The following is a 22,037-nucleotide window of genomic DNA, read 5'->3' as shown; positions in this document are numbered from 1 at the left end:
CACTTACTATCCTCTCTGTTTATTTTTTAAATGTTTCCATGTGCTAAAGGATTTGAGGCACCCTGCCAGAACTACTCCCCTTTTGAAATAACTAATGAATGTACCAGTGAGGGGTAATTGGGTTCTCTGTGGAATTGCATAGATGGCAAAGTCCTGCATTTTTTTTTTCATTTACTGTTGTATTATTTTTGTTGCTGTTTTGTTTCCTTTTCTGCAGCTGACTTTATTTCAGCAACAATCTCTTGTGTGCAAGGAAGGGGCAAAGATCAGATTTAAAAAGAATTAGAGGTGGAGCAAACTGGCAGAGAGGAGATTTTTGGGTGCAGTGGGCCTGAGAGTGGTGTTAGGGGGCAGGAAGGCCAGAGAGTTCATCTTATTTGGTATTTCAGGTGTTGCAGAGGGGATAACAGCAGCATGGCACAGGGTTTGTGTTGGATACTCTCCTGTTCATCTTAAAAGATTCATTCTCTTATGTTTTAGGATCTACAACTAGAATATGGTCATGGTCCTCAGTGTGGCTACTTTTTGGGTGCAAATAAGTGAGTAAGCAACTGAATTTTCTGTCTTTAATTCATTCAAGACTATTTTAATAAAAAGACACATTAGCTGTAGTAAAATAAGTCAAACGTGTTTCTATCAGTTAAAATTCCAAAATCACTTACTTATTTCTAAAATAATAGTAACACTAATGATACAGGATTGCAGCACTTTTCACTGTTTGAGGCTGTATTGACCATATTGTCTTTGTGATGGTGTAAACTTCCTTTTAAGAGCTGTTATCTTGGTCTACTTGTTTACAGAATAATTTGCATGATAGGTCCCACAATTTTACCCCATCTGGGAACTGCCAGTGCTGCTCTTTGACGTTACTTGATGCCGTTCTTTATCTTGTAGGGCACTAGGAACATGCAGTTATAGATGCTTTAAAAAATAAAACTTACCTTTCTTAGCAAGCCCTTTAACTTCATGCTCATACTGTTAATCATCTTGATGTATTAATCATATAAAATAGTTCTCCATGTAATTTTCCCTTTACACACAATTACTTAATTACATTTATGCATGCCAGAATTAGGATGCCTACCTTTGATTTACTAAATTAAATCATACTAAAAATGCAGAAAACCTAAGCATAGAGCATGATATTTTTGCATAGTCTTTAATTGGGAAAATAAATCAGTAATGATAATTTTTGAAATCCTCTTCTTCCTTAGCCCTATGGTTTTTCTGTTTTTTTCAGACAAAAACATGAGTATGAAGTCCAGAATGTTACAAAAAATTAACAAGTGAAGAAATAATTTATCCCAACAGTAGTTTCATACTTGTCAGTATGTTTATTTTGTTTAGTATTATGATTTTCTTATGGATTTCTTTTAAATTGGATTAAAGTAACACAGTTCTTGTTTTACAGTAAGAGGAAAAAGGACCATTGCACTTAATAGCAATACATCAATAAACATGCATGAAAGGGTGTAGTGTGAACAATAAATTTTAAAATTTTGCAAGTGTGTTCATTTTTTGTGCGGATGCTGGATGAATATTCTGAAAACCAGCTGAAATAACATACTTTGAATTATTTACTGAAAGAATCATAGGTGCTTTTGTTCTGGCTTTTGATAATTGTGCTTGTGTACCACAATTAAATTATGTTCTTGTTCTTATTTAATGCTGAAGGAGTCTCTTAAAATCAGTTGAAGAAGAACTACATCAGCGGTAATTCTATTTCTTTTTTCCTCTCCTGTGTGCTTCAAAAGTAATTCATGCATTGATTTTTTTTGTCTGTCACAACTGCTTCTTGTTTGTCCCTGTGCTTGCTCAGAGCCTGTGAGAGAGACATAGTTGTCTAGATTGCAGCTGTATTTTAAAGAACAATAATTATTTTTTTAAAAGACAGTAAAATTCTATAAAAGTAGATTTGGAGCTCAAAATCTTTCACAACAGTCAAGGCAATTTTAATACAACTCACTCAACCGTAGTACCTTGTTCATTTTCTTAGGGGACATGTGGCACATTTAGAAGATGATGATGATGCAGACGATGATTCTAAACAGTAAGTCCTTCTTGTAAAAATAAATAAAATCAGATTCTTGAATAGATAAGTACTTGAAAAAAAAAAAAAAGGTTGAATCACATTCTGTAACAACTCGTGATTCTTTTTGCTAATGGTTTTCTTAAAGATAGGTATTTTCATGTTGTTGCTAGATTACATCACCATAAGTTGTCTTATTCTGCTGATTGTTATAAATTGGGGGGAGGGGAAAATCTTGTTCCTTTATTGATACAGTTCTCTTTTTATTTTCTATTATGGAACAAAATCTTGGCATCATTACGTTGAGCCAGTAATTTGGCTGACTACAGTCCTAGTGCCTTCTTTAGAACTGATAAGTCTATATCAAAATAAAGCTCATGAAAAATAGATAAAATATATACCTTACATGCTGCTCTAGATGTTTCAGTTTGTTCTGCATTCTCAACTAGGAGGATGGTTTTATGGGTGCTTGGTTTTTGGAATAGAACTGACTTCCTTTACTCAGAGAGAGCAAGGTTATGTGACTGCAAAGGCTTGTGTCAAATTAATGATGTTCATATTAAATCCCACTGGTATAAGTGTTCTTGGGCTCTATTTGATTGATAGATGAGAACTAAAACAATTTAAAAAGCAAAGCCAGTACGTGCAGATTTACATTCCTAAATAAATCTAGTGTAAAGACCAAAAAGAACAATGCCATTGAGATATAATTTTTGTTTTCTTTCTGTTAATAGATAATTTGGAAAGCTGTTACTTCATACAAGAAACCTTTATAATATGTGTTATCTATTGCTGGCATCTCTCTTGCAGAGAACCAAATATAATATCTATTTTTTTTTCTTGAATAATTTTACTTCAGCTGCTTATGTGGCCCTTGTGTTTCTGTAGATTTTCTTTTTTAGGTTAGGTGAGAAAGAACCTGAGATAGCTTCTGGACAGGTTCTAATTTGTCTGACCCTGGGGACCAGTAGTCATTGATTGTCTTCCAGAATTGTCTTGGTATTGTTTATTTCTTCTGATATTTCATCCTAAGTACTTTTGCCCTACAAGGGGTCCTGACAGTGTGTAAAAGCTTGAATCCCTCAACCTTGGGTCAGATAGGCACAGATGCAGAATCTTTCTGTTGGTATCTGCTGGGACCCAAAGATCTGCTGCAATTGTTTGTTCGTCTGCCTGGTCTTGAATATCTTTCTGTGGAACCCACTAAAGATTCAAGGCTTTGGTTTGATTTATATTCTGTGAGGTGGAGCTGCAGTTGAGGAGCACATGTGACATCAGTCACTTCTCCCTTCAGATCCAGAACAAAACCAGTGAATCCAGTGTATTCCTTCCACCCCAAACTGGTGCCAGTGCATGAAACAGGGTGGTAGTAGCAGCAGAGAATCCATGTTTCAGAGAACAATATAAAGTTATCAGTCTTCATTTAATAGTTTTCATTGTTTTGATATTTCTTTTTCTCTCAGCAAGGCTGCCAATATCTGCATTTCATGGTTATGGAAACTGGGAAAGCAGCAATTACAGGGGTGCTGCCCTGCATGAATAGCACTGACAAACTGCACCTAAACCCTCTTGTTGAAAGGAGGGCACATAGTCCTTTGTACACACATCTGTCACATGCATGCCAGATTGTTACCTTTTTGCTTTCTCTTGCTGCCCAGTAACACTGGTTGTCTGAAATGTAGGAGGAATACAAAAGAAATGGAAATGGAGCTTGAACCCTCATGACTGAGCACTTAAACTTGGCCCCATATTACTAAGAAGATAATTTCTTCCACCAAAGCAGCTGAAATGCATGACACTTGTTCTCAAAATCCCCTTCCAGCTTCTCTGAAATACAAACAACAGATAAGAGGTCAGGACAGAAACTCCTGGAAAGAATGAAGCCAAGCAGACAAGTTGTTGACCTGTAAACAAACAGGCAGATATTTTACTACTTTGAACATAGTTTAAAAATAAGGAAAATACTGTGGAAGAATGTCTAGTTTCCTGGTTTATTTAGTGGAAATAATTTTCTGTTCCTGGAAGATTAGGAAACAGGACAGTGGAAGAGGTTTTAAAAACATGCGGAATTTCAGAATTTAGTGTTTTGTTTTTAAATGTGGCATGTTTTTTAAACCACTGAGCCAGGAGAGGAAGAATGCTCCCAATGCTTCAGCTATGTAGTTTTCTGATAATATCTTGTACTCTTGGACCAGATTGCTCTAGCATGAAAAAGTTGTCTTTCCTAAGATTTCCATAAAAAAAGAGACTCATCAATCAAAAATCAACCAACCAACCTAAGCATGAGGGTTGCTGTCCACTGCAGATGGATTTTACTTTTATGTGTAAGGCTGTTTTAAGTTATCAGTGTAAATTTTTCAGGGAATGGTCTTCATTAGTTTTCTTTTAACTTCCCTTCAGCTCACTGATACCCTTAACTTTCTCCTCTCAATAGCGCAAACGTCAGACCTCTTCTGTTTCTCCCTACTTTGTTCTGCCCAAGTTTATGCATCTTCAACAGATCAGTTCATGACACTCTCTGCTCTCTGGGGGGGAACCTGTGATCCTTGTTTACATATAGTATCTGAGGTATAACAAAATGTTTGAAAGTATCTGTGATGCAGTTACTTGGATATAATAGTGCTCTTGATAAGTTAATGGTATTTATTTGTATGGCACTTATAAAACCCTGTCTCAAGTTCTTGAGGACTGCAATTCAAATTTTCTCTCTCTGTTTTGTTTCTTTTCTTTATAGCGCTACTATGAAACCTAAAGTGCCACCTCCTTTACCACCAAAGGTTAGTGAGGGGGATTTGGTTGCTCAGCAGAAGAATGCACTTTAAATAAATAAATAAATAAATGGAGAATATTTAAATTACTGTATTGGTGGCCCTTTACTTGTGAAAATTTGAGGATCCAATGCTGTCTGTGGGTTTTTTTCCTCATTAATATGTGGCATAGATGCTTTGAATCTTTTTTCATTATTTTTTATTACTATGTCTCTTTCAGCCTAAATCCATATTTATCCCCCAAGAAACTTATTCTTCTGAAAATGAAAATCAAGGGACAATCAAGAGATGCCCAACATCAGAGAGTCCAGCAAAATCTGCATCTCATGTTCCACCCAGACCACCACCTCCTCGGTTACCTCCACAGAAATCTAATCCTTTAGGTAATAAAAGTTATCCCAGGGAGTATACAAGTATTCCTTAAATAATCTAATGTGATTTTATTTCTGTATGCTTAACTGTGCACACATTAGAAGATATTGAGGTAATTTTTCTATGGTGGGCAAGTTACAAAAAGTGCATGAAAGCCAAAATTCATGAAGAAAGTGTGCTTTAACTCTTAAGAGGATCAAATGTACCTTCTATCAAAGTCACTGACACAATTCCTGCTGATGCCATTGGTGACATAATTGCTTTCCTAAGCAACAGGCTTATAATATAGAGTATCAGGATTGGTAAAAAAGTACGTTTGTAGGTTTCAGATTTAGTGTGTCAGCTGTTGTTAGAATATTTCATTTCAAGAATAGAGTTCTGCTTTCAAAGTTTGCTTTTGTAAGTAATGAACTGGGTTGGAGAGTATAGGAGGTAATTGTGTTTGCTGTCTGCTCTGACTGTTCATCTTATGCCTTTGTCAGTCTAATGTCTTGAGAGTTGTCTTGGACTGGCTTCTCTCAAGCAAGCTCAATGTCTGCCTCTTAATTGTTACTTCGGTAGCTTTTCCTTGCTTCATACTTAGTACTGCAGTTGATTTGTTAAAGATTTGACTCTAACGAGGCAGTGTTTCTAAGGAATCAATAGTTGAAGTGTTAGCTGTTGGCAAGTATTTCTAAAGAATAGAAATGCACATTTTCCCTCATAAGTGTGGCTGCATCCCTTTCTGTGCTCCTGTTAGAGTTGTTAGATTGGAGTTATTATGTTAGAGTTGTAACGTTAATTACCAAAAAGTCACGGACTGAGATTGAATGTGGCTTGATGGGTATGTGTGCATGTAAGGACATGCATGTTTCAGAAGTAAATTTGGGTATTTTATACTATTATATCTAGTATATGTTCTGACTTAATTGGACATTCTGACCTACCTAAAAGACTTTTTATGCTAGATTACTCTTTGAAGTGAAGGCAGAGAAACACATTCTTAACTGTGGATCTTTCTAGGTAACGGAGTCACTTCTGTGCAATTAAATGGTGAAAGAGAGGAACCGCCACAACAGAATGAAGCTAGAGACACTAACTTTTCAAGGAAAGAAAAGAAGGAAATACTGGTAGGTATTTAAGCTTCTGGATATCCTTTTACAGATGTTGTGACTGTTCTACATGTGCAAGGAAAAGGAACAGGCATGCCCTTTAATATGGAAATTATGCTAGATGGCATCTTGTTTACTTTGAATCAAAACACAGTTTTCCTTGATTGTCTAGTTGTGATACAGCCTTACGCTGAAGTTTGTCAGTGTTTCATTTTTCCTTAGAAACAAACATGATCACAAATATGTCCAATTTTCTTGGTCTTTCACACACTTGAGCAACATAATGAGCCATGTCTTATGCAGTACTGAGCAGTGACTGTTGAAGCAAATGGGGAAATGAGGGAATGGAGTATCCTGTAGTTAGACTAGATTAACTATAACATGAGACTGCCCTCTTTGAGGGCTCCTTCCAAGTGTAAGGCTGGAAATGTAATTTTTTTTTTTGTGAGAAGTGAAGATGAAATAGACTAGAACTAGACTCTGTTTTGTTTTAAGGAAGTGCCAGTAATACTGACAGTATTTTGGAAAGTAAGATTACCTGGACAGCTTTGAAGTTGTCATTTGAAATTGTTTGTTTGAAGTTTACCTGTAAAATGGGTTTGTTTAGAAGCTTGTTTGTGCTAGGAGAAATTGATACTGACACAGGAAAGTGCATGTAGTGCTGAGTGGTGACATTTAATGCTTTAATACTAAAGGGTTGAACAATTGTTACAATATTGCTTAAACTCTCTAGTACTGGAAATGGCATTCTTACAGGAACTGCTGTAAGAAGGTGTGAAAATGTTGCACAAGACTGTGCAAACATTCAGAGAGGAGGTATTAGGGAATCATAGTGGAGATTTTAATGAAAGACAATTACACTGAATGTTTGTGGTTATGCTGTGTGTGGGGAGGGAATATACATGTTCAAGCATAGTGTGCGTGTGAGTGTAAACATACTTTTAAATTTTATTTTCTAGAAACCAATTAGTAACGGCCTTCCTCCCACACCTAAAGTACATGTGAGTATTCCTGAGTCACACAAATGCATGTTGGGAGCAGGGTGAAACAGCACATTTTTTGAATGTTTGTAGTATTTGCTTTTTTACTTAAAAAATATAATATGACTTAGTAATGCTAAGCCAGTGGTATGAATCTTAACCTTTTGTTACTACTTGAAGTAAAAATAATCCTTTTGGGAAAATCATATTTTAATTTTTTGTTTGTATTTAATATTTTTTCTTCTACAGATGGGTGCTTGCTTTTCAAAGGTTTTCAATGGCTGTCCTTTAAAAATTCATTGTGCAACATCTTGGATAAATCCAGATACAAGAGGTACTATATGATGAGTATTTTACCCATTTTGTCCTCTCCTTGAATGTCACAGGTGCTTAGATGAACAGGACTATTCCTTTTAAAACAAACACATATTCATATAAGCAGGAGTTGTTCTTTAATTATCCCACTGCTGTCTAAAGTTGTGTTGTTTTTAAGATATATTGGGTCAAGTTTTTTGCTTTGACTGAAAAGAATAAATTACATATTGAAGTTAAAGATCCATTTTTAAAGATACATTTTAGTCCAGAAGAAGACAATCTTAATTTTTTTGTAAAAAATCTGACTTTTTGACATCTTAGCTGAGATCTTTCTGGCCCTTCAGAATTCTGCAGCTGGTTTCTTCTTTTTTTTTTTTTTTTTTTTTTTTTTCATAAATATTAGTGCTTTAATATCTAGCCTGATAAAAAGGATAGTTGGTAATATTGTACTCACTTTGCCTGCCATTACTCCTTTTGATTATAAGCTATATAGACATACTACTGAGCTGGTCAGCAAGAAAATATTTGGGTTTTTTTTTTTTAGAAACTGGAATTAGGGAAGGGTAAATCCTCAGCAGTTGACTTCATCTCATAGGAGATGTCTGCCTTGTTTGCATGCCTATGTACAATCCAGGGATTTGATTATGTTCATAGGCTCCGGAGAAAATGTTCAAGTCAGTACTGCTGTAGAAGTACTCTCAAAGAAGGCAATGGATATTTCCATAATATACGGAAATGTCTAAGTAGAATATGCTGAAATTATTCACATGATTTCCTGCTTGTGGTTGTATCGCCTTTTTTTAAAAAAATCAATTATTACTCAAAAAAACCACTGAGCTTTCCTAATGACTTAAAACAGTCCCATTCATTAAAGCTTCCTTATCAGGATTAATTTTCTTGCTTTCAAACACTGTAACTATTTTAGCTGGATTTGTTTCTGTGTGTAGATGTTGTTTTTTGGTGAAGGTGTACATACCTTCCTGAATCAAGATTTCTACCTCTTTTTGTGCTTGCAGATCAGTACTTGATATTTGGAGCGGAAGAAGGTATTTACACACTGAATCTCAATGAACTTCATGAAACATCAATGGAGCAGGTATATTTCTGATTTAAAAAATACATCACATTTTTAACCCCTGAGATTTATGTTGTATAATCCTTGTAAAAATGGTTTTTACTATATTTACATAGGTACTGGCTACACTGAGAATTACCTTAAATATTTGCTATTGAGGATAATTTTCAGTCATATTTGTGTTTGTAGGCTGAACCGTGTTTATATAGGAGATCTTAATCTATCTGTGCTTTGAACTTCATAGTGCATTGTTCTGCAGTTAAATGATTAGGTAAATAGTATGGAATTTCCCTGATGCATTTGGATGAAAGTTTCTATTTTCCTTACAACTTCATTATAGTACATAATTTTTGCAACAAACATTGTGATTCAGCTACAGGAAAGCAAGGTGATCCTTTATTCACAGGAGTCTGTTCTTGTGGTCTTGAAAGCAGCTTTGCTGATGAGATTCAGCTAACTGAATTCCACCTAAAGCTCTGTCTTTGCGAAGTCTTACAAGAAGTAATTTTTTTAAGGGATGCTGGGGAGGGGAAAGTGCAAGTTGCAGGCCTTTCTGTATTCTCCAGCTCTTTTGATACTCTCTGAGAGACTTGTTTTCTTTCTTGCCTTCTCCCTACCATAGGGAGCTGTGCACCCGCCATCAAGATGGAGGAATTTGCAAGGACAGCCTTCACACTGTAAGCTGGAGGCACTGGTGTTTGTTCATCCTCCAGGGTCCATACATTTTAGAGATGTCTCTTTTGTTGAGAGGGAGGCCTAGTTGAACTGAGCTCAGTGTAACCCATAATCATACTGGTGCTTGAGTTACTCGTTTAAACTTAGCTCAGGTACCACTCTGCTGCTGTACTGCAGTTGTCACAACTACCCTGAGGAATATCACTAATGCAGTAATAATTCTTATAGGCCAGGTAGACCAAGGAAAGGTTTGGATTTTTTCTTTACTGTTTGGGGTTTGGTTTAACTGGCAAGGAAGGAGAAGAGCTGTAATGAAAATCATGTAGTCTGCTGCCTAGTGAGCTTTCAGGGAAATGTTTTAATAAGCACTTAGAGACAAGAAGAAATGCTTGCTCACACAGCCAGTCATGTGTGGATCAAGGAATGAGTGACAGGTCGATTAACCTGCTCATTTGAAGAATTGATGTTCCTTAATCCTCAGATCCAAACCTACTGAGTCACAATATGTTCATGTACCTACAGAAGGTCAGTCAACCTTGCACATTGAATCTTGATACAAGCAGTGTGGTAGATTATTACCATAGGTGTTTCTTAAAGTGTGTTTAGGTTGTGAGAAGATGTCAGGAATAGAAGTGCACCATCTTTGCTAAGCATTTATTGCATCATTATTTATGATAAAAGTCAGTAGGGCTTTAATAGCATTTCTGAGTTTTGTTTTATGTCATTGCTTACTCTCACTCTGATTCAACTCGGCAAAAAAGCGGAAGTAGTGTCCTTCATTATTTTTCTTTGTACTTCACTTCACCAGTGGACAGAAGAGACAAAATACACCTTTCCAGGAGTTAGAATAGCTACAGGGTTAATATTTTATTCCTTTTTTTTTATTTTAAGAGTTGTGTTTTGTTTTCTTTTGTGACTTTTTTGTTTTGTTTTTCTAAGAGCAAAACAGTTGTCCTCCTGAGTGATCTATCTAGCCCAATAGTCTCTTTCCCAAAGTGGCACTGGGAAGTGTCAATGAACTTAGTCACTGTGTATTCTCCTCAGACTCCACTCAAGTCATTGAATCAGGGATGTTGGAGGATCCTTGCCTGTTTTTTGTCCCCTTTTGGACGTCTTGAGCATGAGTATGTCTCATCCCTTGTTTGTGTTGGTACTTTCCACCTCTGTGACATCTTGTGTCAATAAGTTCCAGAACTTAGGTGAGAAGAGGGGAAAAAAAGTAGTTGTGGATTTTTTGGGCTTTTTTAAGGGATGTCTTGTTGCTTTCACCCCCATCTTTTTAGGAATTGCAGAATTTGACAAAAAAACAGCTCTGCCTTGAACATTTGTTGCACTCATTCATCACTCAAGTGAAATGTGTAATCATGAAGGTGAAGAATCCCTTCAAAGTACCAATTTTAATTGTTTCAAGAGATTTGGACTGTCACAGGCTTTAGAATGGCTGTGGTTTGTTGACCACTCTTGGTTTACTGGAGTTTGTTGTTGAGCTTTTCTTCTTTGAAGGAGAAAATTCAGTGGTTTTTGAATTTTTTGGAAAAGGGTTGATTGATCTTTGTAATGACATCTTGTGGTACATAATATACCTGAAGACAGGAGTATAAAATGTGCTAATTGTCTAAATGTTAATTCATATATTAAATATAGCGTGTGTGCCTAAGATTTACTCTGAATTAACTCTGGAATCCAGGTAAACATTACTTGGCTTAAACTTACTTCTCCTGCAAAAAGCAAGTCAGTATTAGCTTTGTCCTGTCATCTAAGCAGATACTAATTGATAATTGTCTTGTGTGTATCAAATTGAATGTTACTTCTTTGTTTTTCCTTCCATTTATCAGCTATTTCCTCGAAGATGTACCTGGTTATATGTCATGAACAATTGTTTGTTATCAATATCTGGTAAGTTACTGTGCTGTCTTTCAGTGGTAGCACCGGTAAACACTTGGTTTCGTATTTGAAGTGTGGTTTGTTTTCTAATTGCCAGGTAAAGCTTCTCAGCTTTATTCCCATAATCTACCAGGACTCTTTGATTATGCAAGGCAAATGCAAAAGTTACCTGTTGCTATTCCAGCACATAAACTCCCTGACCGAATACTTCCCAGGTAAATACACATCATTGGATATATCAGAGTATCTTAACTCTGGGAGTTCAGGAGCTGCTTGTGAAGCTCTGGGAACACCAAATAGTGGGGGGCTCTGTTACACAGATTGCAGTAAATGACTTATTTGCATTAATCAGAGGGTTGAGCCCTACATTTACACAGATCAGGATGTGAATTACTCTTGTTAGAAAAATGGATTTTGGTACACCTTAACTTCTGGTTAGGAAAGCTCTTGTTTCTAGGTGTAGCTCTTTTCAGGTATAGTCTAGTGTGGTAAATCCTGCTTGTACTTGATGCTGAACAAAAGCTATGGCCTGCAAAAAAATCAACCCTGTCCTGGCCAGAACCAGGACACTGCTAAACAAGCCTTCGTAGTAGCCCATTCAAATCCCAGCAGAAGAAGGTAGTAACACTAATCTAGTTTGCAGGAAAACCTTTGATTCATAAAGTGTCTAGCGAGACACTGGTTCTTCTAATAGAATAGAATTTCTGTTAGGAAATTGTATTATAGAAGAATGGGTTCTCTGCTACCTTTGGTTTTATGAAAAGTCTATTAACATGTAATTCTTGGGTTCAGGAACGGCTGCTTCTTGTTCAGTTACCTGTAAACATAATTGTTATGTTTAATTGTGTAATTCAGTTACCTGTAAACATAAGTGCAACACTTGTCTGAAAATTGTGTTCTTCCTAGAGGGAAAATTCTAAATAACTAAGAGAACTTGTGCTTTGATTTGTTATCTTCTGTGTACTTGCACTATTGTTCTGCTCCTCTCTTCCAAATTTGACTTTGGTGGGTGACTTTGGCTTGAGGACTGAATCAGCAGTGGACTAATAATCATAATTACCATAAGGATTGTGCTAGGAAAACCAGACTAGATTCTGCCTGGAATGGTACCTCACCTAAGTTGCAGAGGACTCAGAAAATTTCTTGTCCAGTAATGTCACTTCCCAGGAAAAATGCAGCACAACCTGAATGTGAGTGCCAAGCCAGTCATTCAAAGGCAGGAAAGATTAATTTAAATAATCTGTTTTCCTCTTTTACCTCAGGCTGTAGGGTATTAGGGTAGTCACATTTAGCCAGGCAGAAGATACTTTTGAAGTATGTAGGGGAATGTAATTTTTCCTACCAGACCATAAAGTATATTCTTAAACAAGTTTTTGGATACTATGATGGTGAGTGCTACGTGCAAAATGATAAAAGCAGAGGTTTTGGTAGAGAAAAGGCAAAGCAAAATTGAATTTGAAGTAACTTGTGAGGATTTATATATTTATTTGCAAAATGTTCTAACCTCAAGTTTTGATACTTGGTAGGCAGACATTCAGTAGCAGAAAATATGTCTATGATAATGACAAACAGATGTCTGTCTCCTTTCTAGCTTCTTTCCCTGGAGTGTCCTTGAGCAGTTCCTTTCAAAACCTCCATGACTTGTTCCAATGAAAATCTGTGACAAGTACTCACTTTGAGTGCAGCATCTGTCTATCAATCTATTTATTCCTATCTTTTCTACAGCATCAAATTAGTTATTTTTATTGTTAAGAGTACTGTGACCAGTCTGAATAGTGCCTGTTGTCTTCTGATATATGTAGAAACTCTGAGTCCTGTTACCAGCAAATAACATTTTGACTTATCTGACAAATTTTCACATTATTGTTTCCATGATTTCACAAGAAATATACAAACTTGTATTTTTTTAGTTTTTTGGTGTGGCAGATGTTTTTCTATCAGTGAATGTCAGAAAAGAAAATTCACTCAATTGTTTTAGTCTATCAATAATTTTGTGTTTAATCTTTTGTAGGAAGTTTGCCGTATCTACGAAAATTCCTGACACTAAATGGTGTCAAAAGTGTTGTGTTGGTAAGTGAAGATCTGGAGATACGTGTGAGGGGGCAGCACAAATGGTGGCAGTAATAAGATTATTGAGTGAAGTTTAGGAGGTAAAGGGAGAAGAGATTTTTCTCATTATTACGAAACTGTGCGTTTGCAGATGGTGAGCTCATTCAGGTTAGTCCTTGGGTCTAAGCAGTGAAAACTTCCCCATTTAGCTCTTTATATTTAAAGACAGTTTACAAGAAATGCAGAGAAGCAGAATGATGTCAAAATTCAAACCAATTCTCAAGAAGAACCTAATCTCCGTGTATGGAGAAACTTAGAGAAGTTGCCATCAGGATTAAGCTACCTGCATTCCTAGCAGAAGTTTCAGTTATCAATAGTGGGTGATAAAAAGCAAAATAGTATTTTTAATTCTTTGAGGACAGTGTTGTCTCTGAAGCCTCTATAATGTGTTTAATGTGGCAGCTACCAAAGTCTCAAAGCTGCACTGTGTTAAGACACATTCTAAAAGGGAGGCAGATAGATTAAAAAAAACCACAAACCACTATGAGTGGTAATGAATGCTGCAGGGAATGAACACTCATGGGATGACAGGGGTGAAGTGACAGGGGTCAGAACAGGTAAAAACTCTGGCCTTCTGACAGAAAAATTAATTTGAAGTCCCTATGTTTCTAGGTTTCTGTTCATCAAACAAGAAGCCTTGTGTGCACTCTTCTGTGGTTCTGTGATTCCTGTCCTGCCAGGCACAGAATTTAACAGGGGTGCTGTGCTACTTGACATTTTAAGGGGAGTCTTCATATTCGGAGATAGCTCAGCTTCCTGAGCCTGGAGCCCTCTGCGTGATAGATGTGAGGGATAATTTGTGAACACAGCAAGGGTGGCTTTGAGAGTCTTACTTTTTGTGACTTGAGCCTCCATTCCTGTGGCACATAAGTCTGCTTTTGGCCTCAGGGCAGCAGGAGTGCCACAGGAGGCCAAAAAAGACGAGAGCTTCTGGTCTTCTTTCTGCACCTTACAGGCATTGGTGATTGTTTTGTGGTTTCTGCTGCTGAGTTTAGTCTTACTCAGGGTCACACCAAGCGTTATTTGCTGCACTTTGCAATCAGTCTGATGTTGAGTGAGAACTTGAATTAATGAAATAAAACACTGATGGGTAAGGTGCCAAGGGATTGCTGATGAGTGTCTGTGACTATAAGGTAGTGTGGGCATATTTCACTTCTGTGGGTAGTTCTGGATTGTAGAAGCTTGTAATCGAAACTTTGTTGCTTATTGCCTGATGGCCCACAGTCACTTCACTGCACAGTAAAATCTGGTCTTTAGATGTATTTGTACAAAGTGCAAAATAGCACTTGATTGTCTTGCATGAAATATTGGCAGTGCTTAAGGAGTGAAATTTTGTCAGTATTGTAGAATTGAACTTGTGAAACTTCACAGGGCCTGACTTTTCAACTCTGTTGTTCTCTGCCAGTTTTTAATTGAGTTCTGACAATGGAAGAGCAGCACTTCTTCCTCTTCTATTGTTCTTCAGTTTCAGCTGGATTTCCTGATTGTCTAGAATTGTTCGTTAGAATTACAGAACTCCTGGATTTCAGACTGGCTGTGAAGAGTGCTTGAAAGGCAGCTGAACTGTTCACTGCTTGCTGGGTAACTGTGTGTTATAGAAAAAGCTATTCTTTAACAGCTTGCTTGTGGTGATTTTGAGACAGCCTAGGCAAACCAACACAGTAAACCCAAGACACTCCAAGTGTGTGTGCAATCAGCTATTTTTAAAATATATAAAGTATTAGAGTGGGGCTGGTGGGTATTTTCCAAACGAAAAGGGACTGTTACATAGTTGGAAATAGTTTATAATTTGCATGTGCTTAGTACACTAATATTCTCTATCCTTTCTTGGCAGTGAGAAATCCCTACACAGGCCACAAGTACCTTTGTGGAGCACTACAGTCTAGCATTGTTTTGTTAGAATGGGTTGAACCAATGCAAAAGTTTATGTTAATCAAGGTAAAATTACAATTACTCTCATGTTTTTTTCTAGTTATCTTGTAGTGGCTTGTTAAAAATAAGTATTAGCCATTTTTTGATTTATTAGACTTCTCCTGTTTTCTATTATATTGAAAATAACTACTTAAATATGTCATGTATTAACTGACTCAAAATAAATGTTCATGTTTTTGGGGTGCACTTCAGTTAGAGAACCAAGCCCTTTACTCCATGAACATTGCCTTTCAGTTGCACAATAGAAAACTGAGGCTGGCAGGCTGAGACATGGGTTAACAGTGGTCTTGCTCTCATACTAGAAAGAAGGTGACCATTTGTTCTATGTTTTTTGACACTGAGGTGCCCAGAAATCCTTGTTATCTCCCCATATGACATCACCTGGAGAGACAGAGCCAGGGTGGGCTCATGTTTCTAAAAAGGCAGCTGCTACAGCTTGATCAGCCTGGAAGAGAAGGCTCAGAGGCTCAGTAGCCAGGGAGAGCAGTGATGGGCACTCTTGTTGTCCATGGGCAGCTGCAAAGGACACACATGATAAAAGACATGCTGTTTTATTTTAACTGAGTTGGCATGAAATGCTCCAAGCTTCTTAACTCAGGCCTTTTGTATTTATCAATTCCTGTTAGCTGAAGAAGTAAACCTAACATTACAAAGTATGTCCTAAAATTTACCATACAGTTTGAATATACAACAGCAACTCAGACTACATTTATTTCCCTTCTAATACCTATTTTTGCTTATTCATCTAGCACATAGATTTTCCTGTACCTTGTCCACTGAGATTGTTTGAAATGCTGGTAGTCCCCGAGCAGGAATTCCCTTTAGTCTGTGTTGGTGTCAGTAGAGGAAGAGACTTCAACCAGGTGGTGAAGTTTGAGACTGTCAACCCAAATTCTACCTCTTCGTGGTTTACAGAAACAGGTTTGTGTGCTATTGTCATTGCATTCCAAAATGTTCTTTGCTCTTCTGTTATAGTTGAAGCACTAAAAGGTAGGCTTCTCTAAGGAAGCAAATGGTTAAATCATTAAGGCTAAGTGAGAATTGCAAGTTCTCTGCTTAAAGGTGTATCTGATTGAACCTGCTTGCATGTGCACTTTTTTTTTAATGTTTCTCCTTGTTGAACTGATGGGATTCCTTGAGATTTTTGGTATAGCAGAGGATGGGGAGTTACAGTTTCTTGTATTTCCACAAATTAGGCAGCACTTTATTACCCCCTGTGTTGTGTTGTGCTCTACCCTGGCACCATGACTTCTGTTTATTTAATAGGTTTTAGTAAAACTGCATTCTGAGCAGTTCCTTTTGACATCTCTGGAAGATGTATTTTGGCTCTCCTGCAGTGTGTCACTATGGTAAGAAATGGTGTTATCACCTCCTGCTGAGACAGAGCATTCCTCTGGTGTTTATGGGAATCAAAAGGATTAGGACCACTGGTGCAGGAAACCAAGTGCCTGGCCATCACCAGTGTGGGCACCATGAGTGAGATGGCCACCATCTGAACATCAGCAGAAATTCTCTCATGGAAGTGTGCTAAGAATTACTTTTTTAGAGTTACAAGGTTGCCCCCTGAACCTAGATGCAGTAAGGAACCATTGCTAGTCATAGCTGACAGGTTCAGAAGCAATAGCTTTGGTTTTGCCTGTCATGGATCCTTTGTTGGTTTGTGATGGATTTATACATAGCTCTGTGCTGGCATACACGTGTGCATGAATCCAGATGAGTGTGCACTGTGGAATTCACTAGCAAGAACACTTTCCTCCAGGAAGATATCCAATGACCTTGCTTCTGCTGAAAAGTGCATCAAATTTTGACACAATTTAAAGCATAGTTAGAATACCCAAAGTGAGCAGTGGATGGCCAATTAACACACAGTACTTCAGATAATGCATTTTAGTCTCATTCCTTCCTACCTGTAACTCTGAATTTGTAGCACAGCCCATAAAGGAAGCATGCTGAAGAGAAATGTCCTGTTACCACTTCTCTCTTAATGTTGTTTGCTTTGGTGTATAAATACAACAGTATTCATCCCTTCTCTGTTCTTTTTTTGCATTGTGCCTTCCACACTGTTACAATTTCCTTGCATTACTTGTGTGTTCACGTGTTATGTCTATGTTGCCGTTTTCTCCTATTTTTGTAGCTCAAATTTAAACCCTTTTGTTGCAGCAGCTTATTCCTGTCTCCTGCTGGCAGGAGAGCAATGATGCAAACAGATTTTTATTTTTTAGAATTTTAACCTGAAGCTGCTTTTGTGTTCTTAAGTAATGTGCTCTAATTTCTCATGTCTCATATATTTACTGAGTTTCTCTTTGCTATATGAAAGATGCCTACAGAATCTGGCAGTAATGTTGAATTAGTAAGAGCTGCTGTGTATGTAACTTTAATGTTAACAAACAAATGGACCAAAACTACGCTTCTGAGCTGACATGTCCATTAATCACTTGTGGGTCAAATTCCTATTTGCTGTGATGGAGACTGCTGCAGCTGTAATTCAGAAGAGAAGAAAATAGGCCTTCTTTTGAGGGTTTGGAGAAGGAAATAGGCCCCTAGTTTTGGAACATTTGGGGGATGGAGCTTCTGCAAATAGTAGCAAGAATTAAGTAATAGTATGTAAGTCCCTATCAGGAGTTAGAAATAAAGACAGAAGAAAAGTGCATTGAAACAGCATAGTGTGGACAGTCACATATATCTGCCTTTTTGCAACAGCAATATTCAAGTGCATCAACAGAAAATAAATGGAGAGCGATGTACATGTCAGTTTGCTTTTGTGACATGGCTCAGAAAAGGCTGAATTAAATACATACTTCAGTATTGTAGCTTCAGTTTTCCTTTCACAGCCAACATATTGGATAAGTGGACATGCATCTCTAAGAGAAGAGTAATGTCACTGGTAAGATGATGATTTTAAATAGATAAAACACACTAATGCATCAAAGTGTCTCAATCTCTAGAACTTCCATTTCAAATTTCATGCTAATGTATGTTATGAACTAACACTGTCATTTTTTTATAGACACTACGGAGACGAGTGTTGTCCATGTAACACAGCTGGAGAGAGATACCATTTTAGTGTGTTTGGATTGTAAGTTTAATATCAACTAAGTATATATGTATGCATATACATGCATAGTCTGTCTTCAAATTAGGTTCTATATTGAAGATAATCCTTGGTTAACATATCCTTATTTTTTGTCTAGGCTGCATAAAAATAGTGAATCTGCAAGGCAGGTTAAAATCCAGCCGCAAACTGTCGTCGGAGCTCACGTTTGACTTTCAGATTGAATCAATAGGTAAGCTGGGCTTCATTATTAGTCTTGAATATCCCTGGAGGTCAGAGAGTTGGGTAGTCACCATCTGGATGAAATTTAACAAGAGCAAGTGGTGGATTCTGCATCTGAGATGAGGGAGTCCCAGTTATGTGCACAAACTGGGGAATGAGAGGCTGGAGAGCAGCTCTGCAGAACGAGATCTGGGGGTTGGGATTGATAGCAAGCTGAAGATGAGTCAACAGTGTGCTCTGGCAGCCAGAAGTCATGACAAGCATTAAGGACATGGAAATCGTATGAAGTTGCATATGGGAAAATTCAGTTTGGATATTAGGAGAATGCATTTCACTCAGAGGATGATTGATCGCTAGACTGAGCTCCCCAGAGAAGTGGTCTCAGGACCAAGCCTGTTAGAGCTCATGTGACTTCTGGACAATGCTCTAAGCAATCCTTATGAATCTCTTTCAACTTGAGATCTTTTATGAATAACTTGTTCAGTGTTACAGTAAAGAATTAGGTATGCTACTTGTCTAGTCTTTGGGATCTGGAACACTACCTCATTTCACTTTGTGTGAGAAGAGTCAGTAAAAGGTTCAGCATGTGCCTTCCTAGGAACAATTGGAATGGAGTAATAATCCTGGAGTCTTCTTAGACTAAGCTAAATATCTTGGGAGCATGATGGAGACTTCTAGCCTCTAAAGGAATACCTTAAGCTAACCTACATAAACTCTCTGCCTAACCCGTGTCTAACTCATTTTGCATGTGTGTTTGTGCAGTCCATTTTTATAAAGCAGCTCAAAGACTAAACTATGATATATCACAGAATGCATAAATTCTGTTTTCTTGTGTAAAATTTGAATTAATTAAATTTGTGAAACAGAAAGAATAGATCATTTTGGCAGTTCTCCAGCAGTTACATGTCTGGATTGTACCACCTGCTGTTGAAAGAGGAGTAGGAGGGATGTGTGCACAGGTGAAGGGTAGCACCAGAAGAGGAGGAACAGTGGGTCCTAAAATTGTCAGGAGTTGCAGGGAGTTTCTGAGGAGAAGCTTTAAAATTTCAGGCCCTTCAAAGATAACCTTCCACAGAGAAGAGGGCAAGACACATTGCCACTGAAAACATTACTTTTATGGCTCTTGATGATTGGGAATGGAGGGAAGGAGGGATTGAATGTACTTGAAGCTCCTCACTCTGGGACATCTGCATGTACTGTAGTCCTCACCCTGCTTGTCACAAATGAGCTTCCTGTGGCCTTTACTGTTCTGGCAGTGTCTCCAAAGACACTCCTGGAACTTTCCTGTTAAAATTCCATATATACTGTCTGCAAGTAAATTAAAGGGATTTCCTGTTCAAAGAAAATGACACATCTAGGACTAGACATTTAGAATATTTTCTGGTCATATGGAAATGTTTTTAAACCTTGCTCATTAAACAAATAAATATATAAATGCAGCTACTTTTGAGGCAGGTTTGGTGATTCCTGGGAGACATTCTGCAGTCTGAGTGGGTGTATATTATACAATGGAACATACATGTACAGATTTCAAAACTTTAGTCTTGTGCTTTTGGCCTTTAAAAGCAAGAGTTGAGTTTATGCCTCAAAACTGATTCCAGTGTTCTTTCTTGCCAGTCTGTCTACAAGACAGTGTGTTAGCATTCTGGAAACACGGCATGCAAGGAAGGAGTTTTAGATCAAATGAGGTGAGTACTACATTTTGCTTCAAATTCTGGCTTCTAATGTAAGCCACGTGGAGGAGAATTACACAATGCTGTTGTCTGAAAAAAAATGAAACATTTCAGTAACTTCCTGGGTTAGACCTAGCAGCTGGAGTCTCATTCTAGGCTTGTTTCAGAAGCAATAAAGCATTGGTGGAGCTGTACAAGAACTCCCTCACATCTGACAAGCAAAGCAGAAATGAGACCAGGCCAGGATGCCATAGAAAATACCCAAGTCTAATTCTTGGTGTTATTAATCTTCACCTTTCAGCTTTTTATCACAGTGTCAAATGAGGTGCCTGATGTTTTTTAGTCTCTGCCATGTTCTCTTGGCTAAAAATACTTTGCCCAGCTTACACAAGAAATATTTTTTCCACCTTCAGTAGAAAAATACCAGATTGACTTAAACATGGTTGGTTTGGTTTTTTTCATAAAATCTCCTTGTAATCACTTTTTTCAGTCCATTTGATGTGATTTTTAGACAGAGTTAAACCATTATAACTACCTTCCCAAATAGTTTTTATTTTCCCTTGGTGCAAACCCTGTGTACTTGTTAGTGAAAATGCTGGACTTTGTAGGAATTTAATGAGTCTTTTAATTTGATTATTAATGACTATTTACAAACATTGCCACTTATTCCATCAGTATTTCATTGGCTGAGAAATTGAGCTCATTATGTTTAAAGTACACATACAGCCACACCACACCAAGCTTAGATATCTCACATTGTTCCAGCACTACATTGATTTGCACAAAGCGTCAGTTGACCCAGTCTATGCTAACAGTGAGCCTACTCTGTGTGAACCAAAGGCTGGAGTCAGACTGCTTCTTATTTCCAAGGTGCAAATGTTTATTGTGGCATTTGTGCAATGCTCTACCCATTGGTAGAGCACTCAGCGGCTCTGCTCCAGCTGGGAGGGGCCATGTTCCAGTGTGCTGCAGCCCAAATGGATGCATTTTGTTGTTTATGTAAAGCATCAGGGACACTGGCTTGCTTTGTTGCTGTCAAGCCAAAGCCAGAACCTAAATGAAGAACTGAAAGCAGAACTGGGTTGTTAACAGAAAAGCAAGCCACCTAAAACTTCTTCTCTGTAGAACACATCTAGGGTAAGCTTTTGGGCCTTTTAAAATCCCTTATCTCTCCTAGCTGTCCCACTAGCTGCAGCTGTTAAAAGAAACAAACATATTTTCTGCTGTAATATGAAAGCCTCTAGTGCCAGGCTCAGGTCTTGACCATATTTGTTACTTTGGGGGGAATTTTGTTCTATATAATAGGTAGGAAGTTGTTGCATGGGACAAAAAGCTGACTAACTTGCAGCATTTTTTTCTTTTAAGACATCATTAGTTCAGTTTCCCTATTCTAATACAGTTGGCCTAAGTGGGGATGACTTGAGCTACTTGCAAAGTTTTTTCCTTCCACAATTGTGACCTTACACCATGATTTGATCAAGTGTTAAAAATTAAAGAGGGAACTGTGAATTCTGACACAAGAAGTACAAAATTGGGCAAAGATTGTACAGCCTTAGCCTCACAGAAAGCAGAAATTAATTTTCTTAGAAAAGTGAAGGATTTCATTGCTGCGAATTAAAATTCTCTTGCAAATTCTCTGCACCAGAAGTGAATTCAGTAAGTCAGCTAACATTACTAGGGTCTGGGAAGGAGATGAGAATGTCTAATTTCCCCAAGTGTAAAATTTGGCTGTGTAGAAGAGGAGCTTTGTAAACAGTGCTGCCTGATCACAAAATGAGCAAATACCCCTTTGGAGTGTGCACTGGGCTTTGGTTGACTTCACTGATGAGCATGGCAATTTTTTGGGTGGTCTGGTATTCA

The 22,037-nt window shown here is 37.6% G+C and overlaps 1 protein-coding gene across 7 annotated transcripts in view; it reads left to right on the top strand.

The window, feature by feature from the left end:
- Positions 1-22,037, top strand: part of MAP4K3 (mitogen-activated protein kinase kinase kinase kinase 3) — a 64,045-nt gene that overhangs the window by 38,984 nt on the left and 3,024 nt on the right. For 3 of the 7 annotated variants that reach the window (XM_021538573.4, XM_021538570.4, XM_085576192.1), the window contains 17 exons: positions 481-539; positions 1,675-1,713; positions 1,997-2,050; positions 4,764-4,806; positions 5,018-5,180; positions 6,172-6,278; positions 7,220-7,261; positions 7,490-7,574; positions 8,572-8,651; positions 11,141-11,201; positions 11,287-11,404; positions 13,201-13,259; positions 15,133-15,236; positions 15,980-16,151; positions 18,238-18,306; positions 18,422-18,514; positions 20,122-20,192. In XM_021538573.4, coding sequence (XP_021394248.3) covers positions 481-539; positions 1,675-1,713; positions 1,997-2,050; positions 4,764-4,806; positions 5,018-5,180; positions 6,172-6,278; positions 7,220-7,261; positions 7,490-7,574; positions 8,572-8,651; positions 11,141-11,201; positions 11,287-11,404; positions 13,201-13,259; positions 15,133-15,236; positions 15,980-16,151; positions 18,238-18,306; positions 18,422-18,514; positions 20,122-20,192 — 1,419 coding nt within the window. The remainder of the gene's footprint in view (positions 1-480; positions 540-1,674; positions 1,714-1,996; positions 2,051-4,763; positions 4,807-5,017; positions 5,181-6,171; positions 6,279-7,219; positions 7,262-7,489; positions 7,575-8,571; positions 8,652-11,140; positions 11,202-11,286; positions 11,405-13,200; positions 13,260-15,132; positions 15,237-15,979; positions 16,152-18,237; positions 18,307-18,421; positions 18,515-20,121; positions 20,193-22,037) is intronic. The other 4 variants (XM_021538571.4, XM_085576193.1, XM_085576191.1 and 1 more) reach the window with 2 other exon arrangements.

The sequence above is a fragment of the Lonchura striata genome, chromosome 3 (assembly GCF_050655825.1).
Source record: "Lonchura striata isolate lonStrDom1 chromosome 3, ASM5065582v1, whole genome shotgun sequence".
In the NCBI taxonomy this organism is placed as follows: domain Eukaryota; kingdom Metazoa; phylum Chordata; class Aves; order Passeriformes; family Estrildidae; genus Lonchura; species Lonchura striata.
The sequence above is the reverse complement of the archived record's forward strand: the minus strand, read 5'-3'. Positions and strand labels throughout refer to the sequence as shown.